General features: G+C 33.7%; 1 protein-coding gene across 4 annotated transcripts; it reads left to right on the top strand.

The window, feature by feature from the left end:
• Positions 1 to 1,815: 1,815 nt before the first annotated feature.
• Positions 1,816 to 6,436, top strand: LOC111396117 (protein NEOXANTHIN-DEFICIENT 1). 4 transcript variants are annotated; one of them, XM_023022419.1, is made up of 11 exons: positions 1,816 to 1,997; positions 3,074 to 3,243; positions 3,362 to 3,445; positions 3,556 to 3,619; positions 3,858 to 3,904; positions 4,585 to 4,639; positions 4,761 to 4,799; positions 5,057 to 5,225; positions 5,498 to 5,588; positions 5,675 to 5,731; positions 6,027 to 6,436. In XM_023022419.1, exons 2-11 carry the CDS (start codon positions 3,179 to 3,181, stop codon positions 6,268 to 6,270), a joined length of 915 nt encoding a protein of 304 aa, XP_022878187.1. In that variant the 5' UTR covers positions 1,816 to 1,997; positions 3,074 to 3,178; the 3' UTR covers positions 6,271 to 6,436. The 4 variants fall into 4 exon arrangements, with proteins under 4 accessions (XP_022878187.1, XP_022878189.1, XP_022878188.1 ...); XM_023022421.1 differs by having other exon boundaries at positions 3,057 to 3,243; XM_023022420.1 differs by having other exon boundaries at positions 2,906 to 3,243.
• Positions 6,437 to 15,872: the final 9,436 nt, after the last annotated feature.

Here is a 15,872-nt window from a genome sequence, read left to right as displayed (position 1 = left end):
TCGCTGCCCCACTCATTCGCCACCGCATGTGGTGCCAGGGATTGAAATTTGGGGTGGTGTGGATGGTTTATTATATTACTATGTATTAACACTAGATTAGTGAATTTTAAATTTCATAATCCTTGTTTTTGAATTGTATATTTAAGATGTAGAGTTTTGGGAAAAAATTTCCTAAAATAAAATCAAAATAGATCAAAATGTAATATTGCAATAGAGGTCCCAAAACTATAAAACTCTTCCTCTACTTAAATTATCAAATTGTAATCTTTTATTGATGAAACAACCACCCACCACATCTGATCAAACAACTGCCTGCACAATCACATCACACAATAGATCTGATCGGACAACTGGCCACTAAATCAATTTCAAATAATTTTCTTTCATTGTTACACAAATTTCTCAACCCAACCCCTAAATTCTTAGCTCTAAGTTCAATATGGCAGGTAGAGATGAAAAACGATAGCTAAGCGAGAACAGTTTACACTTTAGCTCTGTCGACAGGAAATCGTTTAACAAAAATGGAAAGCTAAACATTTCCTGCAAGCAACGGTCGTCGACGACACTACGAGCAGCTCGTCGCTACAGCTGCAACAGCGAAGCAAGGTGCCGTAGCTCATACTAGCAGTGACTCCGTACTGTGTCGCTGCCCCACTCATTCGCCACCGCATGTGGTGCCAGGGATTGAAATTTGGGGTGGTGTGGATGGTTTATTATATTACTATGTATTAACACTAGATTAGTGAATTTTAAATTTCATAATCCTTGTTTTTGAATTGTATATTTAAGATGTAGAGTTTTGGGAAAAAATTTCCTAAAATAAAATCAAAATAGATCAAAATGTAATATTGCAATAGAGGTCCCAAAACTATAAAACTCTTCCTCTACTTTGGGGAAATGGTATCTGTCTATTTAATCAGCAAAAAGTCATTTTTATAATTGCGTACTAGTGTTTTGTTTTTTTAGATCAGCAATATAACTAATGAAATAAATGATGACTATAGTTGAATTTATATTACTTATTGATAATAACTGATGGAAATATAGCAATTAGCAAAGCAAAAATTAAAATCATTGGAAAGAATAATGTATTATTTACTTGATTCAATGCATTGAACTTTATCCGAATTTAGTTGAATATGTCTTGTTTTGTGGAAATTTAAATTTAAATTTAAATATAGTGAGAATCAATAGTTAATTTTAATTACACATTTTATGGGATGCATAATTTTTCAATTATATATTTAATCAATTCTTATCAAAATTTATTAAAAATTTAATTTTAATTACAATCAAACAAGTATGAAATCAGGATTGCTATTAACTAATTAATAATTATATAAAAGATAAGAGGAATGCCCCATGTCCAAGGCCATTTGGCCCTGGATAGGACTAATATGTGGAGGCGCCACCTTGGTGGGTGACCCACACAATTCAGGTGTGTGTGGTGGGCCATCCATCAAGATGGCACACTTTGATAGGGTAATTAGTGGTCAACTAAAGTATTGAGGTGCGTGGCCGATCCGTTGAGGTGGCTCACCTTGATAGGGTGATTGGTGGTCCACTGAAGTATCGAGGTGTGTGGACCACCTGTCGAGATGATGAACCTTGATAGGGCGATCGGTGGTCCACTGCAGTTTCTCTCCCTGGACAAACGGTGGCGCCCCCTATAGATAAAACGGTGGATGGTATTATGGGATTGATTGGTTTAGAAAATACTTGATGGGATTTAGATTTGAAAGTGGGGACAGAAAAAGCAGTACTTTCCCATGTACTAAACTCTAGTCTTTAGTTTATATATTTTATAGTTTATCCACTTTCGCAGTTTTTCTTTGCCGAATGATCTCACCAGCATTTCTGTTTCCCTTCGTTCCATTTTTCTATTTCTCCAAGACTCTAATTTGCACACTCAAAATCAGCTTACATTTCAAACCAATTCTTTCTGGGATTCCTACAACAACTCTGCAAATTGAACTCCCAGTTTCACTATTTCTTCAGTAAGTTTGACTTCTTCAAAATTTCTCCTCAGCTCTTTCTCTTTTTTATTTTTTTATTTTTAGCATGAACCATTAAATCAAGAAAAATTAAGTTTAAGTTTTTTAATTTTTAATTTCAAGTTGTTCTTTTCATGCACGTGCTGCTTCATTATACTCGGTCATTTTTAAGTAGTACCCATTTTCTGTTTCTTTAATTCTTCATAGCTGCCAAATGTGCCAAAATTTGATGCCTAGAAAATACATTGTGGACAATATTAATGGGGATAAAAATACTGGAGACTGAAAGTCACAGAATTTTAGGTCAAGAGTTGTTAATTAGAAGTAAAGGGAGGTTTCCATTTTTTAAGCCACAAAATGCACTTGATTGAATCTGAAAAATGATATATATTTTTACCCTTTTTCAGCAACCTTTTGTTGATATGGTAGGAAGATTCCTAGTGCATTTAATTTTTAAAATTTATGTAAGGACATGAAAAATGTGAATGATACTTTATTAATTGAATATGACATTCCTTTATATGCAGAAATCACAAAGAATTAGACTAACTCCTTGCACTTCGGTAAAAAATACAATGCCTCTTTTAATATGTATGAAGCAGGTTGGGTATTTTGGGCTTCAGCATCCGAGGCTGTTTTCATTCAATTTATGTAGCCTTCTACTCTAGGTTGTTGACATTTGGCGTTATAAATATATATATAAATCAATTCCAACTTGTGCAACTTGCATGGAATTCTAAATTTTTGGCCTGGAAATATACAGAACATTCGCGGTTTCTTAACTGGTCCTGTAGTTTTGTGTAATATAAAATTTCAATATTGCAAGTTGGCATGGAATTGGCTGCAGGTAGCCTGATAATGTGGTTTGTGCTAAGTACATTGTATTATTATTATTATTTTTATTCCTGTAGTTAAAATGGATCAGTCCACCTATCTCATGAGCTGCTGCTCTCTCGGCGCCCACTGAAAAAAGATAGAAGAGATAGTATTAGCAAATATAATCCTGTGTAGAGGTTACATTTTCAATATTTTTGGATGATAATGTTTGACTATATGCTGTAGTCTTTGTCTTTCCAAAGGTGATCACAAATGAAACTTGCACCATTCTCTTTCAATGGGCGTTTTCTCCTTTCCTTTTGCAACTATTAGTAGAAGAACCTTTTGATTTTGAGTCGCCGAAGACCATGGAAGCTAAAGAAATAAATTATCCATTGGGATATGGAAAAGCTCCATGGATGTTCAAAGGCAGGCAAGTATCTTACCATTCTTTGAGTAGAGCATTGTGTTTCATTTCATTTAGCCGACTTTCTATCCTTAAGGGAAAAGAAACAGTGGCATGTTTTTTAACGAGCTGTGTAATGTTTCAGTGCCTTGTACCAGCTTCACCTTGTCAAATCAGAGACAGCCAGAGCTTTCATTCCTAAAGATTTCAGATTAGTGGAAGCATTTGGGTACTTATGTTGATATAATAGCTGATACTATTATAATATCGATTCATATGTGAACTTTTAATCTGTTAATTCTCTTTAAATAACACAAGTTGGTACTCTGCAACCTTCAGATATACCCTTGGTGGATTCTTTCTTGCTAATTATGAGGACAGTCCAGCTGGGATTTTTGATGAGGTTATATTCTTTTCTTTAGTGAAATTATTTCTTATAAACACACGTGAGGTCACTAAATTTTTTCTGTTATTTTAGAGAATAATAAAATTAAAACATCAGAACTTCCAATTTTCTATCTAGAAGTTATTAGGAATATGCATTTCGAAATACTAAGAGAAAGATAAAATACTGCCTTCAGTTTTATTTTACTATCAACTAGCATTAGTAACTCATTTTGTTATGACCATATGCTTTGCAGCTTGTGGTAATAGCAGGAATTGTATGGAACCCACCTACATCCTGTGCGTAAGTTTTCTTCTCCTTCACAATATTATAATATCAACGGATTATGTTAATAGTGTTCATAATTTCATCTTCATGTGCACATCCCCTGCATATGCATAGATAGTTCGTATACATGACATTGATAACTCATATACTACTTAAAACCTTTACAATTTATTGGAGTGGATAATAATTTGGATTCCTGCGTGCTTGTGGCTATTCTATATGTTGTTTCATGCTTGATAGCAAGGATACAAAACCATTTTCTCATGTTACATTTTTTATTGTTTGGTTTTATTTTCACTTATTTGTGGTTTTGGGAAAGTGAAAAAGTTTCCATTGAGTCCATGAGATCACATTCATCATAATCTTCTACAATTTCGTTAGTTATTATTTCAAGCAGTCAAGAGTGTTAATCACCAGACATTCAGTTATACCAATATTAAAGCAATATGGATCTAAATGATGGAACTATTAGAGTAGAAAAAATACCAATTGATAGCCATTTTGAGTGACCAGTAAAATTACTCTTTCTATCCAGTACCTCAAAAGTAAAGTAAAGGTGTAAGATTAGCTACTTCAAAGTTGTAAAAGATAATGCTCCCAGTGAAACTAATTATTTTTACTTTAACTATCATCATCTTAGTCTATATACAAATCTTTACTTTGGCAAATAGGCTTTGAATTTCTTTTGCCAACAGATGGGCTGCAAGAGTACTGGTGAACAGTGATGAAGCTTGTATCCATGGCAGAAAGGTAGTGTTCTTAAATACTTGTTTTAATATTTAATATGTCGTCATTGGAGACAGAAATGATTTACCCGGAATTTGTTTTATGAGCTGGTGTCCTGCATTATCTTTCTTGTGTGCAATTGCAGGATGTTGGACTTCCAAGTCAAGTTGCCAAGTTTTCAAAGGTGAGTCTAAATCTGTACACCACAATCTGCACTAATTATAAATCAAAGTCAGTTTAATATCAATTAAAATTTCAAGAGTTTGATTGTCATTAATATCTAGCGTATGTGAAATGTCTTCAAACTATCTAAGTTCTCTTCCTTGTACGGAGTCAGGTGTCAGCCATCACCATTAGTCTTCATTCTGAATTTATTACTTAATTCATTTTTAAATGAAGCGCTTAGCTTTAGTGAGTAATATGATATCTGTTGACTTACAGAAAATTACAGCACTTCCTAAGACAACGGAAAGTAGATTTGGTGGCTTCCTGAACATGATTGGCATGGCCGATTCTCCTGATACTACAAGCAGTTGTATGAACATACGAGTAAGTGAAGGCAATGGTGAGGCGGCAAAGGATATCTGCAGTATCAACCTTGGTACTACCTGTAAGTAGGTTAAAATGTTTTGTTTCTATGCTTATGCCTGTGTTGATTGACTAAAAGTGAGCCATTAATGTTTGTTTTTGGGAAAGATAAGTGTTTTAATGTCAGAATGTAGGTTTTAAGAAAATCAAACCCTCTAATATCCCTTCCTGTGCTCGTTTTCCTTGTTCATTCAGCTGAGGTTGCCTTTTTAGATGATCATTAATCAATATTATAGGTGCTTTTGGCCTAATAATTTTATATTCTTCTAAATAATTGTTTTTTTTCTTCAACAATGTGTTATGCTATCTACCGAACGACAGTACCTCAACCTGATTCTAATAAGTGGATAGGCCCGGTAATCAAGATCTCACTTCCAAGTTTTAGGTGAACATTTTTTTTTCCCTTTTTGGGGGGTTCATTCCTTGTCTCTTTTTGAGAAATTAATAAATTTCTCTTGCTTTTCATTGCAGTGGCCGCACAGAGTATAATCCTCACCTTCTCAAGTACTCTTGTCAGATTGAGTGCAGGTTTGGCTACGGTTTGATATTTGCATGCGCATAGATGATTCTTATACGTAGTTACAATCTCAGGAGCATACTAGATATACCAATGTTTGCTGTCTGTCCCAAGCATCTACAGATGCACCCTGTTTTTACATCTAACAAACACTATGTAAACTTCGTGACAATTAAATGATGCAGATTAGTTGGAAATTGAATCATATGATTTGAGTTTTCATTAATGTAGTAAAGAAGATAAGATAGGTAAATGAAATGGCTCAATATTTAATTGTTAAGTGCCAATAAGAGAGTTCTTGTGCAGGGTAAGGGCAATACCAGCAGCAAAAATCTCGAGGCCCTTTGTGTCGGATGTGGATGGGAGAACTTCCTCGGAAGGAGAAAGTTCTGAAATTGACACTGGAGAAGATAAAAGGAACCTGAGCTTATCTGTTATGCTGTCGAAGCCAATTTTAGCTTTGGAGTTTAGTTGCCTGAAAATGAAGGTGGATGATCCTACTATTGTTCCTGAAAGCCCACCCTCAGAAAATTCTATCCTTAGTCTTTAATGTTGCTTGTAAATCTGTTTGATAGCCTTTTATGCATATTATCATGAGCAGTGCTTGTTCTCACATGTGCAAGATGCATTTTGTTTTCATTTGTTCAGAAAACAAATTTGTTTGGTGTTATCGTCCTTCATAAGAGCGTGGCTAATTCTTAATCCCTATTCTGGCAGATTAAGGACTTGTTCGATAGTGATTATGAAATTATTTTTTGACTGTTAGAGAGAAAAGTGGATCCCAACTGTGAGAGATGAAGTGAAAAATGACGGATGACTTAGGACACAACGGTCAAAAAATTGATTTTTGTGGAGGTGATAAATCAGAATCAAACATGCACTAAAGTTTTAACTTTCTTTTGTTCGAATTGAATGATATATAACTTAGCTCTTGTTTGATTTTTTTTTTTTAAAACAAAATAATTATTTTTCACTCTCATTTTTAATCACACATTTACATAATAAAATATTTTGCACATACATTCAAAACCTTTTCTTATTTTTTTAATCACACATTCTCCAAAAAATTACTATTCAAAACATCACTTTTATACAATAATAATAATTATCAAATAGGGCTTAGTTTTGTTACGGTGTTATATAGTTTGGTATATAGTGGTGGCAATGGGCCGAGCCGGCTCGTTTTCAATAAGCCAGTTAGGGCTCGGCTAGTTGAATTTGGGCGAGCTAGGCTCGGTCCACAAGCTCTTGGGCCAAGTCGAGCTTTGGCTCGTGGGCTCGTCCAATTTTTTTTATTTTTTTTAAGAGTTTTACAAATAAATGAAATAATAGAAAACACTTTTAAAAAAAATAAAAAGTGTTAAAAAATACAAATAATTTAACGAAAATAATTATTTATTTATATTATATTGTAATATTTTTTATAAAGTATAAAATATTTATATAATGAAGATGAATTATTTTTTGAAATACTTTTAAAAAAATATATATTTTTGATTTCTTTTTAAAGTAAATAAAATGTAAACTCTCCTCCTTTTATTCGGGTTTGGGACCGACTACATCAATTTTAAGTAGACGGAGTTAAAAATTACACACGAACAACTTGTTGTAATATATACAATTTTTTAAAGAAAATTAAATTTAATGATTAAAAAATAAAGAAATTTTGATTAATTTCAAATCCAAATTTCATCTCATTTTCTCCTAAAAAAATATATTTCATGTCAATTTAAGCTAAGGGAATAACAATGATGAGAAGAAGAAAAGTTTTCTACACATTTTGTTCTTTCATATCCCAGAAAATTCAAGGTATATAGAGTTGAAAGTATTTACTTCGTTTCAAATTATGATTTTCGATAAATGTTTGAATGAAATGGTACTTTCGGGTACGATGCTTTGGTACTACAATAGTTTGAATGATTATTTTCTGACTCTACATATTATGATAATGCTATAGTATTTGGATTTTGCTGGAAATCCATCTACGTGCGAGGAAGTGTTTACTTCGTTTCAAATTATGATTTTCGATAAATGTTTTAATGAAATGGTACCTCTAGGTACGATATTTCGGTACTACAATAGTTTGAATGATCATTCTCCGATTCTATGTGTTATGATAATGCTATTGTATTTGGATTTTGCTGGAAATCCATCTACGTGCAATGGTATAAATCTATAACTTGAAATTTCTAATTTGATAACGAAATGCACCGATGATATCTATTGAGTTTCAAACTCATGGGTTAATTTCCTTCCTACAGGTTGAATGAATTTTTCTTGGGGAGTGGATGATAATAAAGGATGATGTTACATGCCATGGAGAAGCCGGTGATTTAATATCTGTAGTTGATTATGAAATGTATATGTTTATTCTTTAAATTAGATTTCTATGTATGTTTTGTGCGGATCTATTCTATGAATATTCTTTATTAATAAATTTATCTTTGAACATAGACATGTTTCATAAGAATAAATTTACAAACCCCTGTTTACAAAAAAATATATATGTTAGCGATTTAAAGTTTTGCTGTCTCTTAAAAAAAAATTCAGATTCTGCCTCGTTTTTAAAAATTTATAATTCCTTCATTACTTGGTATTTGTATACAAAACCAGTGGCGTTGGATAGTCTTATAACTTATCTATTGAATGAACTTTGAATCATTTCAATCCAATGTCAATAGAATTTTATATGTTGAATAAAGTAAACTGCGTTGTATGCCCAGCTTCTGCCTTGACTTCAAAATTTCCTAACTCGACCGTTACTTGGAATTTCTGAATGAAACCAATTGAATTTGATATTTTCATGGATTAACTACTGAATAAATTTGAAATCGTGTGGTTTTGATGTCCGTGGAATTTTACATGTCATTTTAAGTGAACTGCACATGTTTACCTTTCAACTGGGTGGCTACTAGGATTTGAGAAATATTTTAACACCTCGTATGATGCCGATGGAAGCTAATTTTTGATTATGTCATATTATGAGGAGTTTACTACTTCATACTAAATTTGATGAAGTTTCGAGATCGATAGCTATACAAATGAATTTATTGACACTTACCCAACGAGATAGAAAAGAAAACAACTTTATTTAGTTTGTGTTAGCGGGATTTTGGAAAATATTTTAACGCCTTATATGTCATCGACGAAAGCCAAATTATGGGATATGTTATATTATAAGATGTTCCCTACTCTTCTTTAAAATTTTATGAAATTTTGACATTGATAACTATGCAAACGAGTTTATTTTATAATTTTATAGTATACTGCATGTTAGGAAAAATATAGCTTAAGGAAATTTTTTTAAAACTAAATGTTTTATGTTTCGGTGAAAGGAGTAGTTAATTAAAATTTTATTTTAAATAATTTCTAAGTCTAACGCCGAGATACAATGGTTTGAGAAACGTTTCCATCCATGCGGGTTGGGGCATTACGACGTGGTATCAGAGTCAGGTTTAATCGATTTTGTAGACTTAGTGTATCTTATTTATGAAATGAGAAAAATGAAACATTTAAGGCACTTCATGACATCTTGCATCCATCAGTTGACCTCATCCGACGAACCCAAGTTATGGAATAAAATATTATATTCCACTTTATTTTTTGAGCATCATTTATAATTCATTTAAGCTTGAATCTATGAAAAATGCTTTTGATGTTTAGAATGAAATATGTTATGTAAGTTATATTTTGTTTAAATATACATGAAGAAATGATGATTGCTCATTATATTAAATCTCAAGAGCATACTGTATAAGTTGACATCAGTAACAGAGATAAAACATTATTAGACACTTATGTGGCAGATTGACCACTAGAAAGGCCACAACTTGTAAAGCAGCGTTGAATCGTAGGTCCACCATTTAGTCCTATGAAAACTATGTGATTGACCCGTCTCGTACAATTGTTGAACACATACATGACATCTACGAGGGATGTATGGTAGCAGTAGATGCGGAACCGAAGATCACGCATATCGAGGCTATGAATAACCTCATATATTCACTCCCTCCTCAATGGGGAAACATGGGAGTTATGGTTAGGGATGAGATGCTAGAAAGTAACCCTCTAGAGCACCCCAAATACGATTGAATTCGGTATATATTGTCAGATTATTCTAGAAAAATGGAGCGAGAGCTTAGAACCTCAACCGAAGATAGTAATTGAGCCCAACGATAAGGTTGAGCCCAAGCCTGAACCTCAGTTTGAATCAGACCCAGAAGAAGATCCTGAATGGGAGGATGATGATGACTTTAGGTTGGAATTAAAGAATGATCATGAGAATGAACTTGAACCACAGGTTGAGATGGACCTAGAGTCAGGACCTGAGGCAGAAGACTCTTCCAAAGATGAATCTCCACCAAAGAAGACTTGCAAAATTCATAGGGATTAGAAATTAGATTCCATTTCCTTGTGATATCTTTTCCTTTATGTTATTGAAAGTAAAAAGTTATCGAATTATTGTATATCTTGATTTCAAGGAGTACTAAATAAAAAAACAATTTTGATCAAGTTGAGATTTTTTTCTAGTGTTTGAAAATGAAGTTAATGTGAGATATTATATCTTGTCTTTAGGAAAATGTCTCGAGTAAACCAGAACAATTTGATAAGGGATCTCCTGCAAGCGATTCAAGATCTTGGCAGGCTAAATCAGAATCCAGCTCCACCTACACCACCAGCTCCTATTGCTCTCCCGACTCATGCCTCAGTGGTTGAGTTATTTCAAATGCATAAGCCCCCTTTCTTCGATGGAGCATCTGGTCCACTAGTAGTTGAAGACTGGTTTCGTAAGTTAGAGCGAATTTTTTAACTCATCAATTGCACTGACGCCCAAAAGGTCCAGTGTGTGGAGTTTATGTTTACCGATGAGGCAAGTCATTGGTGGGATTCGATGTCCCAAACTAGGATTTCGGACCAGCAGTTGACATTAACTTGGGAACAATTCAAGGAGGAAGTGATGGACAAGTATTTTCCTCAGTCTCTAAGGGATTTCAAGGAAAACGAATTCCTTTAGCTCAAACAGGGTAATATGTCCCTGATTGATTATGAGCAAAAATTTGACCAACTCTCAAGGAATGCTCCACACCTGGTGGACACGAAAATTAAGAAGACTCGAAGGTTTGAGCAAGGGTTAAACCCATACCTAAGCATGATTCTTATGTCACATCGTTTCACATCATACTGTGAGATGTTGGAATGAGCTTACGCTATTTGGTATCAAAAGGCAAATGTGGAGCAACACCATCAGTTGTACAACCAGTAGGACAAAGGATATGTTGGAAAGAGAAAATGGAATGATCAAGATAAAGGAAAAGACAAATGGTAAAATAAGAAGGCTAATATTAGACCTAGTGCTAGTAAGGGCATAGTAGCTGCAGTGGTGCCATGTCCTAAGTGTGGTAAACCTCATTGTCGAGAATGCTTGTATGGGAAGAATACCTATTTTCGTTGTGGTAAACCAGGACATATTGCTAGGGATTGTCCCATATTTGCTCAGAAGAAGGATGATAACAATGATCAGAACAAGAAGGAGAACGGACGAGTGTTTACAATGACTCAGAATGATGCAGAGGAGAACTCAAATGTGATAGTAGGTATATTACTGATATCTGATACACCTGCTTATGTACTGTTTGATTCAGGAGGTACTCATTCTTTTGTATCAACATCTTTCATTACTAAATCTAGTATTAATTGTGATAAGTCAAAGAGTACATTAGAATTTAGCATTCCCTCAGGCAGAACATTGAACACATATATGTTAACTAGGTCGGTGAATCTTAAAATTGAGAGAAAAAAATTTAAAGCAAATTTGTATGTGATAGAGATGAAAGATTTTGATGTGATTTTGGACATTGATTGATTAGGATGTAATTATGTAACCATTCGTTGTAGAGAAAGGAAAGTGTCTTTTCAAAAACTTGGAGATGTTCAATTTTCTTTCCCTAGAATAAAGACCAAACCCTACCTCCAACTAGTATCGGCCTTACAAGCTGTGAAAATGTTGAGAAAGGAAATATCTCAAGGATTTCTAGTTAATATCTTTGGAGAAAATTGGCTACGATAAATATTGAGGATGTACCAATGGTACAAAAATGTATAGATATGTTTCCAGAAGATCTACCTGATATTCCATGAGATAGACAAGTGGAATTCATAATAGATTTGATTCTAGGAGCAACGCCAGTATCTAAAGCTTCATACAGAATAGTCCCAAAAGAACTTCAGGAGTTGAAAATCCAATTACAAGAACCGTTAGACATTGGCTTTATTCGACCAAGTGTATTACCATGGGGTGCACCAGTATTGTTTGTAAAGAAGAAAGATGGAAGTATGCGGATGTGTATTGACTATCGGGAGTTGAATCGTTTGACCATGAAGAATAGGTATCCTCTCTCGAGAATCGAGGATTTGCTTGATCAATTGAAAGAGACTAAGATATTTTCCAAGATCGATTTACGATCTGAATATCATCAATTAAAGGTTAAGGAAAGTGATATACCTAAGATAGTTTTCAGAACTCGTTATGGATATTACGAGTTCACAGTTATGCCATTCGGATTGACAAATGTTCCAAAAATGTTTATGGATCTGATAAATAGAGTATTTCATCAGTATTTGGATAAATTTGTTATAGTCTTCATTGATGACATTCTAATATACTCCAAGAGTAAAGATCAACATGAAGAATATCTTAAAATAGCGTTAGAAACATTACGTAAGGAAAAGTTATACGCTAAATTTAAAAAGTGCGAATTTTAGCTTGAACGAGTTGGGTTTCTCGATCATGTAGTTACTACCCAAGGAATTGAAGTAAATCCGATAAAGGTGGAAGACATAACTGATTGGAAGACACTAACTAATGCTGGTGATGTTTGAACTTTTTTGGGATTGGCTAGATACTATCAGAGATTTATAGAAGTATTTTCTAAAATAGCTGGATCAATGACACAATTGACAAGGAAAGGAGTAAAGTTTCAATGGACAGATAAGTATGAGCAAAGCTTTCAGGAGCTAAAACAACGATTGATTACAATACCTGTATTAACAATACCTGAAGGTTCAGAAGGATTTGTTATATATAGTGATGCATCTAAACACGGTTTGAGATGTGTACTGATGCAGTATGGAAAAATAATTGTCTATGCATCAAGACAATTGAAGCAACATCAGCAGAACTACTCGATGCATGATCTAGAACTTGCAGTGGTTATATGAAGGGAAATGTTACATTTACACGGATCATAAGAGTCTCAAATATTTCTTTACACAGAAGGAATTGAATATGAGACAGAGACGATGGTTGGAGCTAGTAAATGATCATGGTTGCACTATTCATTACCATCTTGGTAGGGCTAATGTTGTTGATGCTCTAAGCAGAAAGTCGATGGGACAGTTGACATCATTACCTACTATTTTGATGGAGTTGATCAAAGACTTGGAAAATTTGCGAATCGAAGTGATTACCACACCAAAACAAGTCATTGCTCATTTAGCAACTTTGATGGTTCGACTCATTCTTAGAGATCGGATCATAGAAGCAGAAGGTAAAGACCCATTTTTGCAGAAGATTAAGAACGAGATTGGTATTGGTAAGAGAAATGATTTTGAAATAGCTTATGATTAGGCACTCATGTTTAAAGGAAGAATTTGTGTACCTGAAGATGAAGTTTTGAGGAAGGAGATATTGGAGGAGGCTCATTTCACCTCATACACTGTACATCTTGGTGGTACAATAATATATCGAGACTTTCGAGATATATTTTGGTGGAGTAACGTGAAAGAAAGTATAGGCTTATTTGTGACAAAATGCATAGTGTGCCAACAAGTTAAAGCAGAACATTAAAGACTACCAGGGTTATTAAATCCATTGGACATACCTGAATGGAAGTGGGAACATATCGCAATGGACTTTGTCGTAGGATTTCTAAATTCAGCAAGAGGACACAATGCTATATGGGTAATAGTGGATCGTCTAACAAAGTCAGCTTATTTTCTTCCTGTAAAAATGACGTTTAGTCTAGATCAGTTAGCGCAGCTGTACATTACAGAGATTGTAAGATTGCATGGTGTCCCTATGTCCATTGTGTCTGATAGGGATCCAAGACTCATGTCAAAGTTTTGGAAGTGCTTACAAGAAGCTATGAGAACGAAATTGAATTTCAGTATAGCGTATCATCTTCAATCTGATGGTCAATATGAAACAACCATTCAAACTTTGGAAGATATGCCAATGGCCTGTGTTCTGGATCTAGGAGATAGTTGGGAATCATAGCTACCTTTAGTGAAATTTTCATATAATAATAGTTTCCAAGCAACTATTGGAATGACACCTTATGAAGCTCTCTTTGATAGAAGGTGCAGATCACTTATTCATTGGGATGGAGTTGGAGAAAAGAGAGTTTTGGGACCAAAGATCATTGAAAGAACAGTTGAAGCCATTGATAAAATCCATAAAAGGATAAAGACCGCGCAAGATAGACAAAAGAGCTATACAATACTAGGAGAAAAGACTTGAAATTTGAGGTTGGAGAGAAAGTTTTTCTAAAGATGGCACCAATAAAGAGTGTACTTAGGTTTAGTAAGAAAGGCGAACTACGACCTCGTTATATCGGACCTTTCGAAATACTTGACAGGGTCAAGAGTGTGGCTTATTGATTGGCTTTGCCGCCTGAACTATCAACCATCAACAACATGTTTCATATATTGATGATCATGTAGTTTGTGCATGATGCTAATCACGTGGTGAATTATCAACCCCTAGAAGTACAGAAATATTTATCTTATGAAGAATTAATTATTAAAATACTGAATTGAAATGTACATAAATTACGAAACAAGTAGATTCAACTAGTCAAAGTGCAATGGAATAAACATGGAGTAGAAAAATCTACTTGGGAAAGAGAAAAAGAATCAAAGACAAATATCCAACACTCTTTGCCAATCCATAAAGTAAATTTCAAGGACGAAATTTGTTTAAAATGTAAGGGATGTAGAAGCCCGAGAAATAAAATGAAATTAGGTTATTATGTTATAATGATCTAGCATTACAAGTCTAACTCATTTAAGAAATGAGCTATGGAAGCTCAACCTATTTAAGATTTTGAAAACCTCAAGCCATAAGTTAATCAAAAGGCCAACAATTTAAGAGATTAAGTTTAAGTAAATTTGATTACAAAGATTTAATGAATAACTGAGTTACTACAATGGTCATTTACATGGAATTTCGTATAGGCAACCCATGCTTGAATCACCATGTAAATGTTTTTATAAAAACTTTTATATGAATTATTTTTTTATGGCTTAGAAACTTTTAAAATTCTTAGTTAAAGGCCAAATTTAATAAATTTAATGATAATACAACTCCTCTACTTAGTTTTTCATTAAACAGAAAAGTTACAAGAAGTGGAAGGTCACTTTTTCATTACACCCCTCTTCAAATCCGAATTTCATCTCATTTTCTCTCAAAAAAAAATATTTTATGCCAATTTAAATTAAGGAAATACCAAGGGTGAGAAGAAGAAATGCTTTCTACACATTTTGTTCTTTGATATTCAAGAAAATTCAAGGTAGGTAGATGTGCAAGTGTTTACTTTGTTTCAAATTATGATTTTCGATAAATGTTTGAAAGAAATGATACCTCCGAGTTCGGGGCTTCAGCACTACAACAGTTTAAATGATCATTATCTAGCTCTACGTGTTATGATAATGCTATAGTAATTGAATTTTGCCGAAAATCCGTCTACGTGCGATGTTATGAATCTTTAGTTTAAATTTCTAATTTGACAACGAAATGCACCGATGATATCTATTGAGTTTCAAACTCATGGGTTAATTCTCTTCATATGGGTTGAATGGATTTTTCTTAGGGCGTGGATGATGATAAAGGATGATGTGACATGCCGTGGAGAAGCCGATGATTTAATATCTTCAGTTGATTATGAAATGTTTACATTTTCTTTAAATTAGATTTCTATGGATGTTTTGTGCAGATCTATTCTACGAACATTCTTTATGAATAAATTTATCTTTGAACATAGATATCTGTCATAGGAATAAATTTACAAACCACCGTTTACAAATAAAATATACGTTAGTGATTTAAAGTTTTGATGTCTCTTAAAAAAATAATTCAGATTCTGCCTTGTTTTT

The sequence above is a fragment of the Olea europaea genome, chromosome 6 (genome assembly GCF_002742605.1).
Source record: "Olea europaea var. sylvestris chromosome 6, O_europaea_v1, whole genome shotgun sequence".
NCBI classification, from domain to species: domain Eukaryota; kingdom Viridiplantae; phylum Streptophyta; class Magnoliopsida; order Lamiales; family Oleaceae; genus Olea; species Olea europaea.
This window is presented reverse-complemented; position numbering and strand designations above follow the sequence as displayed.